General features: G+C 43.2%; 1 protein-coding gene across 3 annotated transcripts in view; it reads right to left on the bottom strand.

The window, feature by feature from the left end:
* Positions 1-4,588: 4,588 nt before the first annotated feature.
* The window catches only part of LOC143276645 (uncharacterized), an 11,366-nt gene continuing 5,954 nt past the window's right edge, over positions 4,589-10,000 (bottom strand). For all 3 annotated transcript variants that reach the window (XM_076581265.1, XM_076581264.1, XM_076581263.1), the window contains one exon: positions 4,589-9,368. In XM_076581265.1, coding sequence (XP_076437380.1) covers positions 8,494-9,368 — 875 coding nt within the window. In that variant the 3' untranslated portion in view covers positions 4,589-8,493. The remainder of the gene's footprint in view (positions 9,369-10,000) is intronic.

The following is a 10,000-nucleotide window of genomic DNA, read 5'->3' as shown; positions in this document are numbered from 1 at the left end:
GTATATTTTGTTGTTGTTTTTTTTAAATACATTTTTCATGTGTTTTTTTTTTTTTCCTAATGCTTTGATCGTGGGTTCCCCGTTTCAGAATATTAAAATAATGAACACGACCCCGCCGATGGGTCCGAGGCGGCAGCAGGAGAGGTCTGCGACGCTTAGCTGGTCCTGGTCCGACAGTGAGGAGGAGGAGGAGGAGGAGAAGCAAATGGAAACGTACCCGAACTACCTCCAAGACCTCATCAATGACGAGGTAGAGGACGTGGAGGTGCCAGCGTACCCGAACTACCTCCAAGACAAAAATGACGTCAGGCCCGCTTGGATCGTTCCATTCTCATCACCTCCACCACGACCACCATCACCGTCGATGCCATCACCACAAGACCCACCCTCACCATGGGCACCGTCCCTACCGTCACCCCAACTGCCACCCCTTCCACCACAACCACCAGCAGCGCCAGAGGTCGCACCCAGGCGCCCCCGAGTCAGTGCAAACCAGGACCTGGACTTTAACCGGCAGTATATGGAGCTTATTGAGGAGGATGACCAGAAGAGAGAACAGAAAAAACGGGTACGCTTCGAAGAGGAAAAAGACGTCTTCTGGTTTGAGAGGACTTTCGGGCTGGACAGATTCCCGAGAGACGGAACGGAGTCTGTGCTCGGTAAGAGCCGTCTTCTGGTTTTCTTTTCCTTCCTTCCTGTCTGTCTCTGTGTTGGATTGTCTGCCTGTGTGTCTATCTGTGTGTCTATGTGTTGGAGTTGGAGTTGTCTGTTTTTCAGTGTTGAAGTTTAGTCTTTGTGTGTGTGTGTGTGTGTGTGTGTGTGTGTGTGTGTGTGTGTGTGTGCTGGATTCTCTGTCTGTCTGTGTTGGATTCTCTGTCCGTCTGTCTATATTGTAGGACATGCATGCAGCACGTCTAAATCTGAAGACAGTTATAAAAGAAAGCAGACGTGCATTTATTTATCTATTTATTCACATAATTCTCAGATTTGCGGATATGCAGGCAAACCATTTAACATTTCCGTGCAAATTAAATGCCTATCCAAGGTTTTTATTCATTTATCTATTTATTCACATAATTCTCCGATTTGCAGATATGCAGGCAAACCATTTAACATTTCCGTGCAAATTAAATGCCTATCCAAGGTTTTTATTCATTTATCTATTTATTCACATAATTCTCCGATTTGCAGATATGCAGGCAAACCATTTAACATTTCCGTGCAAATTAAATACTTACCCAAGCTTTTTATTCATTTATTTATCTATTTATTCACATAATTCTCCGATTTGCAGATATGCAGGCAAACCATTTAACATTTCCGTGACAATTAAATACTTATCCGAGTTTTTTTATTCATTTATTTATCTATTTATTCACATAATTCTCCAATTAGCAGATATGCAGGCAAACCATTTGATATTTCCGTGACAATTAAATACTTACCCAAGGTTTTTATTCATTTATTTATTTATTCACATAATTCTCCTATTTGCAGATATGCAGGCAAACCATTTAACATTTCCGTGCAAATTGAATACCTACCCAAGTTTTTTATTCATTTATTTATCTATTTATTCACATAATTCTCCGATTTGCAGGTATGCAGGCAAACCATTTAACATTTCCGTGACAATTAAATACTTATCCGAGCTTTTTTTATTCATTTATTTATCTATTTATTCACATAATTCTCCGATTTGCAGGTATGCAGGCAAACCATTTAACATTTCCGTGACAATTAAATACTTACCCGAGCTTTTTATTCATTTATTTATCTATTTATTCACACAATTCTCCGATTTGCAGATATGCAGCCTAACCATTTCCTGCACACCAGGGGCCCCTTGAGAAAGCGGAGGAAAGGCCTACGTCGCCTGAACACAGAACGCCGCCGCAAGCTTCTCCAGTCCGCCAGGGAGCTGTTATCTCCAAAACGCGAAAAGAGACTCCAGCGCCGCGAGCAGAAGCTGGCGAAGGAGCTACAAGCCATGAAGAACAGCGGCTGCAGCTGCGAGGACGGATGCCGGAAGGGAGAGTGTGAATGCCTCGACGCCGGCGTCGAGTGCTGCCCCCACGAGGACCTCCCCAGGGGGCAACAGGGTTGCTCGTGCCGTCACAGGGTCCCTCACTGCCCCAACACTTGCCGCCGGGACCTCAACGCCGAGGCCAGGCACAAGGCGAGGAGGTGGCACTTCCTGGAGGTTCAGACCAACATCCGGATCGCGAAGTATATGGAACGGGTCCTCGGGAAGAAAAGGGTGACCTTCTAGGGCATGAGAAGCTGGAACCAGCCTACTGGTCCTCCGCCCCCCGCGCCCCGTGCCGGGGGGGTCTTAGTTTCATAGATAACATCCCAGCCTTCTGGGAACTGTGTGCTAGAATTTTTTTTCTCTTTTATGTTATTCTCTTTGTTTCTGCACACACACACACACACACACACACACACACACACACACCACCCGGGCCCCCCATTTTGTTTTATCTTTCTTGACTGCTGTCTCCTTTTCCTGCCTTCCCAGTCCATTCCCCTTTCTTTTTCTTGACACTTTTTTTTCCTTCTCTTTTTCAGCAGTGTATGATGTACTATCTGTGCTGATTTGCTCCGGCGATTAGGTAGTCAGATGGTAAACACTGGGATGGGCACTGGTTTCTCATTGTGTTGTGGATGTAACAGTAGTGGTTTTTGGGGTTGTAGATGACAGTTTTGTGTTGACGTGGTTGAGCATTTGTATGGTTTGACAAACCTGATATTGACCCGTGCGGTCGTCTGGACTGTAAGCATTAAGAACAAGCCGGTCCTCCTTGGAACAGAATCTTGGTAGAGCAAGTTGATCTCGGCAAGGGAACTTTCTAGAACAAGCCGATCTCAGCAATCGCTGGAACAGGTTGATATCATTAACAGAGCTTACTAAAAGTAAAACAAACCGATCTTTGGTGTTTTAAAGGTGTTTTTCCCCCCTGATTTTTCTTTCTATTTACAGAGTGATTTTAGACGAAAAGATGATAATGATGGTGAGAGAGAGAGAGAGAGAGAGAGAGAGAGAGAGAGAGAGCATTTTAGAATACAATTTTATCGGGGACATCCCTTTTGTGGCCATGGGTTCTTTTATGTGCGCGCGAACTGCAGACTTAAAAAAAAAAAATGTCATTGATACTTATATTGCACCTGTACTCGATCGGTCAGAGATCAAGCTGTAAACATGATGCTACATAATTATGGTACCTTGAAGTCTCGTCTCATCTGAATGACTTGTACCCTGGCCACAATTCAAGGTCTAGTTGAGGGGGGAAAAGAAGGGGGGGGGGGGGAGTAAAAATTTTTCAGTCCGTATATTATGGGACTGGAACTGATGATGGACATTTATTTCCAAGCTGACCGTGAAGTTGCTAGAAGTGTAATAATAACAATATAACATTCATAGTTTTATTCAGTTTTGTTGTACAGGCCATTTGGCCCCTTATGATCAGGAGAAGTAACATGAAATTTAGCATATTGTATTGGTGAGCAGCGTACTTGCTGTGCTGGTGTGTGTGTGTGTGTGTTAGTATTTGTGTATGTGAGTGCTGATTTTTTTGTTTGTTTTTTTGGTAGTTTAGTTGCTCTTTTCTGATTAAAAAGTATGTGTGAACCGAATCCATTGCCTTCTTGTGATTTATGCATTTATGTATTCATGTGTGTGACGTTTTGCGCTTTTACTTTTGTGTACAAAGTAGTGCATATGCGCAACAACAACATCATCAACAACAACAACAACACACACACACACACACACACACACACACACACACACACACACAAGGATGTTAACTTTTGTTTTCAGTTCACCAAATCTTTATGAGTGTAAAAATTCATTTTCACCAGGACATAGCTCAATCAAAATTAAAAACTTCAAGACACCACCACCACCATCATCATCATCATCAGTAACAACACAACACAAACACTACAACAACAATTTAGTTCATTTGAAGGTTTTTGTTTCTCTCTCTTACCACCTGTTCGAATCTTAACCAAGCCTTATTACAAACACACCCAAATTGTATGTAACAGTACATTTTACTTTAGGATGTACAATAGAAATCAATAGTAACAGAAGTGACCATATCGTAATAACTTTGAAAATACGTAAAGTATTTTCTCTTCCGGAAGTGTGAAATATAAATCCTGCTCGAACGATTCAGCTAAAGAACGTAATCAAACACAGAATAAGCTCGTGAAAACGATAAAAGAATTTAGAAATGATATGGAGTAAGACCCACGTTAGGTATATATATATACAAATGAGACATTTTGGGAGGTATGGATATCTTTTCTTATATTCAATGGCTTGCAAACATGATAATATACACTTATTCACAGTTGTGTTGCTTAGAATACAAAACATATTTGTCATTATGTTTTGCTTTCATCGTGTTTTTCGTCCGTTTTGTCATTTCCCCCCTTTATTTGTGTGTCAATTGTCTATGTGTTATAAGAATTGAAATTAAAAACATTTAATATATATATATATATATATATATATATATATATATATATATATATATATAAAACAAAGTTGAAAACCAACACCTATTTTGTTAAAAAAAAACAAAAACAAAAATCCGAATTTTCGCTGCCACCCAGCAGCTTGGTCACAGTCCACACTTATAACAGGTGACGTAATGCTATTTTTTACGTCATCTTTCTGACCTTACATGACGTCTTCTACTTCGTAAAGTTATCATGTTCTAAATATTCCTTCAATTGTCTATGTACACATCACTCTTTTTCACTCTCACTCTCTCTCTCTCTGTATCTCAGTGATCGTGTGTAACCACCACCACGACAAACTAGACTGGTAACTCCACGAATTTAAGTTCACAATGAAAACCCATGGATGTCGCTTCTCAAGTTCAGTCCAACAAAAACTGTCCCAAGGTTACAAATCCAGAACAGTTCTATTCAGCTGCTCCACTTTGTTGACCTGCTCCAACGCCGTCACCTGTAAAAAGCTGAGGTTGTTGTCAGTAGGGTGAGGGGTGGAAGAAACATGGGCAGCAACCGAACACTTGGTGCCTTTCCTCAGTTTGCAGTCGCTTTTTTTTTTTTTTTTTTTTTTTTTTTTTTTTTTGCTGCCCCATCATCTGCGCCGTTTCAGTGGCATTACTCCCACGCCGCTCATTTAGATTCCCCCATACACGGCCACACCCGGGTTCGTCCGTCGCAGTTCCAGCGTCGGCAGTCCACAGGGAACCATCGATGTTAGGTCGCCTGGAGGCCACACACCAGAGGAGACCCTGCACTGCTGCTGAGTCACTTCGGTGGTGTTCAGTGGTGCCTGTTCTGTTTTGACGTACTTAGGCCACCACCTACTAAGCCCTCTACTAACGACAATAATGGCTTAGTCGCGGAGCCAGACTGAGTGAGCGTCTCTCCCAGAGTGGAGACCGCCACCACGTCCCTCAAGCAACAGCCCCCCATGAATCTGCCGACACTGACGACATTGACAGGACTCACCCCAAGCACGGAAGTGGAGGGGTATCGAAACTGAGGTCACCATGAGAGCAGGGCAGTTTGCAGTCGCTTTTGTGGTTTGCCCATCTTTTCTTAAGATCGTAGGAGCATCCCAAATATTGTGCCTCCGGGCGAAGTCTGCAGGTCAATAGATTGGCGTGGTGCAGGAGAGGTGTTGGTTGATCTGCCAGCGCCTTCCATCCCAAGGAGAAATGACATGGTCTGTGAAGTGGCCAGGACTGCAGGTGTCACAGCGAGGTGCCTGACATTTGAAGAAGCCTCAGATGTTGTCAGGGCCATGAACCACAAACTGCCTGGAGTGAGCACTGATTAAGTATCCGTGGTAGTGGAATTTTCAAGGAGCCGATCACACAATAGTAGCACGTCACGATTTAAGTCACTGTGGTAATGGACAGTATTACCTATCCTTTCACTAGTTAGTAGCATTTCACATTTTAAGCAGGAAATCGCACACACACACACACACACACACACACACACACACACACACACACACACACACACACACACACACACACACACAAATAAAAAAAAAAAAAGGTTCGGTAGCCATTAACGAATTATGTCACCGTTCAAAAACTCTCCGTTTTTATGTGATCGGCTGTCTGAAATGTAGGTAGGTCGCCAATAGTGTGGAAATAAAGGTTCACCACCACCATTACCACCACCACCACAATCACCACCACCATCACCACCACCACCACTAAGAATCAAAACAACAACAACATTAACAAAAATCATAACAACAACAAGAATTGTAACAACAAGAAAGAATCATAGCGACAAGAATCACGACAACAACAACAAGAATTACAACAAGATTCATACAACAATAAAAATCATAACAACAACAAAAAGAATCACAACAACGACGAGAAGTAAAGCAACAACATTCATAACAACAACAACAACAACAACAGCACCAAGAACAACATTCATAAGAACAACAACAGCAGCACCAACAACAAGATTCATAACAACAACAACAACAACAAAAACAACAGCACCAACAACAATGATCACATTAACAGCGACAACAACAACAAGAATTTCACAACAAGAATCATAATAACAACAAGATAACAACAACAACAACAACAACAAGATTAATGACAACAGCAACGAGAATCATAACAACAAGAATCATGACAAGAAGAAGATTTACAACAACAAGAATCATAACAACAACAACCACAACAACAAGAAAATAAAACAACAATATTTACAACAAGAATCATAATATCAGCAACAAGATTTGCAACAACAAAAATTATAACAACAAGAAGGATTACAACAACAACAACAGCAAGAGTGATGTGGAATTATGGCCTAGAGGTAACGCGTCCGCCAAGGAAGCGAGAGAATCTGAGCGCGGTGGTTCGAATCACGGCTCAGCCGCCGATATTTTCTCCCCCTCCACTAGATCTTGAGTGGTGGTCTGGACGCTAGTTATTCGGATGAGACGATAAACCAAGGTCCCCGTGTGCAGCATGCACTTAGCGCACGTAAAAGAACCCACGGCAACAAAAGGGTTGTCCCTGGCAAAATTCAGAAGAAAAATCCACTTCCATAGGAAAAAAACAAATAAAACTACAGGCAGGAAACAATACTAAACAAGAGAGGCAAGGCCTTCAAGACTCACTTGTGATACACTTAAAAAAAAAAAAAAATCCAAAAAAATCCAAGCTTTTTATGTATTGAGTATAATTTCAAAATGTAATGTTTAAAATGAGAAAGATCAGTTTAAAGCAAATTAAGTCCCCTAGCGTTAATTACAGAGTAATTTCCCCTTTTTTTACTATCTGCACCAAAACGTTTGCAATGAATAAAAATTCCATGCTTAGAAAAAGTTCCTGTTTGAACAAAAAATGATAATAATGACTGCTCTTGTTGTTGGGTCAGAATATCAGATCAAAGTGCCAAGTTTGGAGAATACAAAAAATATAAATATAACAGTAAATGCAGTTTGCATATAATTAGGCTTCATTTTTTTAAATATTTTTTGTGCCCATCCCAGAGGTGCAATATTGTTTTAAACAAGATGACTGGAAAGAACTGAATTTTTCCTATTTTTATGCCTAATTTGGTGTGAACTGACAAAGTATTTGCAGAAAAAATGTCAATGTTAAAGTTTACCACACACACACACACACACACACACACACACACAAACATAAACAAGTGAGTCAAAAATGGGTGGCGCTCTCAGTGTAGCAACGCGATCTCTCCGGGGAGAGCAGCTCGAATTTCACATAGAGAAATTTGCCGTGAAAAAAAAAAAAAAAAAAAAAAAAATCAGGAACAAGGATCATACCAAGAACCACAAGAATCACAATAACAACAGGAAACAACAACAACAACAACCAAAACACTCTCTCAACAAGATTCATAACAACAGCAGCAGCAACAGCACCAACAAGAATCATAACAGTAACATCAACAAGGATTACAACAATAAGATTTATAACAGCAACAACAACAGCAGCACCACTACCAACAACAAAAATCGCAACAACAACAACAACAGCAACAAGATTCATAGCAACAGCAATAACCAACAACAACAAGAATCATAACAACAACATCAACAACAACAACAACAGGACTCACAACAACAAGACTCACAACAACAACAAGATTTACAACACCACCACCAACAGTATCAGTTTCAGTAGCTCAAGGAGGCGTCACTGCGTTCGGTCAAATCCATATACGCTACACCACATCTGCCAAGCAGATGCCTTACCAGCAGCGTAACCCAACGCGCTTTGTCAAGCCTTGAGAAAAAATGAAATAAAATAAATAAATAAATAGAATAAAAAAATAAAATAATAATAATAATAAAGACAACAACAACAAGATTTATAACAACAACAGCACCACCACCAACAACAAAAATCGTAACAACAATAGCAACAAGATTCATAGATTCATCAACAACAAAGACTCACAACAACCACCACCCAAACACTCTCTCTAATCCTCCTCTTCCTCCCTTCCCTCTCTGACGTGCCTCGCCACCGTGACGACCAGCTTCAGAGCCAGAAACAAACCCCCGACCCCACACAGCACCACGGCCATCACAGCGTTCCTGTCCACACCACCGCCCCCGCCCTCCTCCGCCTCCACACCACCACCCAACAACACCTCCCACCCACCATCCACCACCTCCACCACCACCCCAACCAGACCCACCATCGTCACCAGGTAAGGCGTTAGGGTGTATCTTGTGTGCCGATCCAACAGACACAGGTCCGCCAAAGCGTACACCACAACCGCTACCGCCATCACGCCTAAAGCGACAGTCGAGGACGTGGCCGAGCTGACGTCACCAGCCCCTGATGTGTAGGTGATGACGACAGCGAGGTTGATGGACGCGACGAAGAAGGCCCACGAGGCATAAAGCGCTAGCCCGTTATGCACAAAACCCGTCACAAGCCAAGCTTCGAACTCCCTCTCCTGAAGAACGAGATGAACCCAGCCCTCGTCGACACTACGGTAGGAGAGAACAGTGGCGAAAATGAGCAAAACCACCGCCAGAAGCATGGCCGCCAAAGCCGCTTCCACATAGCCTCTGTCGAAGAGGAACATCCACGCGACGGCGGAGCCGTTGGCGAGGACGTAGGCTCCGAGGAGGAGGGGAGGGAGGAGGTAAGGAGAGGCGTAGAGGGGCTCCTTGAGAGGGGACTTCCGGCAGAGACTGAGCAGAGCGTACAGGAGCCAGGCTGCTTGCCAGGCGAAGACCGCGAGCCATGCGAAGTGGAAGGTCCACTCGGCTGGTGTGACGTCCACAGGGAACTTTCTCATCCACTGCAGTGTCTGCGTGTTGAGGAAGAAGAAGTCGCTCGCTCCTGAAAAATAACTTTTTTGTTTTTTTTGTTTTTGTTTTTCTCTTCCCCCCTGGAAATGTGAAACACACGTCTTGTCTTGTCTTGTCTTGTCTTGTCTTGTCTGGTGTCTTCTCCTCTGTCTTCTCTTTTGTCTTGTCTTGTCTTGTGTCTTGCCTTGTCTTGTCTTGTGTCGTGTGTCGTGTGTCGTGTCTCGTGCCTTGTGTCTTGTCTTGTCTTGTCTTGTCTTGTCTTGTCTCGTGTCTCGTGTCTTGTCTTGTCTCGTGTCTTGTCTCGTGTCTTGTCTCGTGTCTCTTGTCTTGTCTTGTCTCGTGTCGTGTCTCGTGTCTCGTGTCTCGTGTCTTGTCTCGTGTCTCGTGTCTCGTGTCGTGTCTCGTGTCTCGTGGCGTGTTTCGTGTCTCGTGTCGTGTCTCGTGTCGTGTTTCGTGTCTCGTGTCGTGTCTCGTGTCTTGTCTCGTGTCTCGTGTCTTGTCTCGTGTCTCGTCTCGTGTCGTGTCTCGTGTCGTGTCTCGTGTCTTGTCTCGTGTCTCGTGTCGTGTCTCATGTCTCGTGTCGTGTCTCGTGTCGTGTCTCGTGTCTCGTGTCGTGTCTCGTGTCGTGTCTCGTGTCTTGTCTCGTGTCTCGTGTCTCGTGTC

The sequence above is a fragment of the Babylonia areolata genome, chromosome 32 (assembly GCF_041734735.1).
Source record: "Babylonia areolata isolate BAREFJ2019XMU chromosome 32, ASM4173473v1, whole genome shotgun sequence".
Taxonomy (NCBI): domain Eukaryota; kingdom Metazoa; phylum Mollusca; class Gastropoda; order Neogastropoda; family Buccinidae; genus Babylonia; species Babylonia areolata.
The sequence above is the reverse complement of the archived record's forward strand: the minus strand, read 5'-3'. Positions and strand labels throughout refer to the sequence as shown.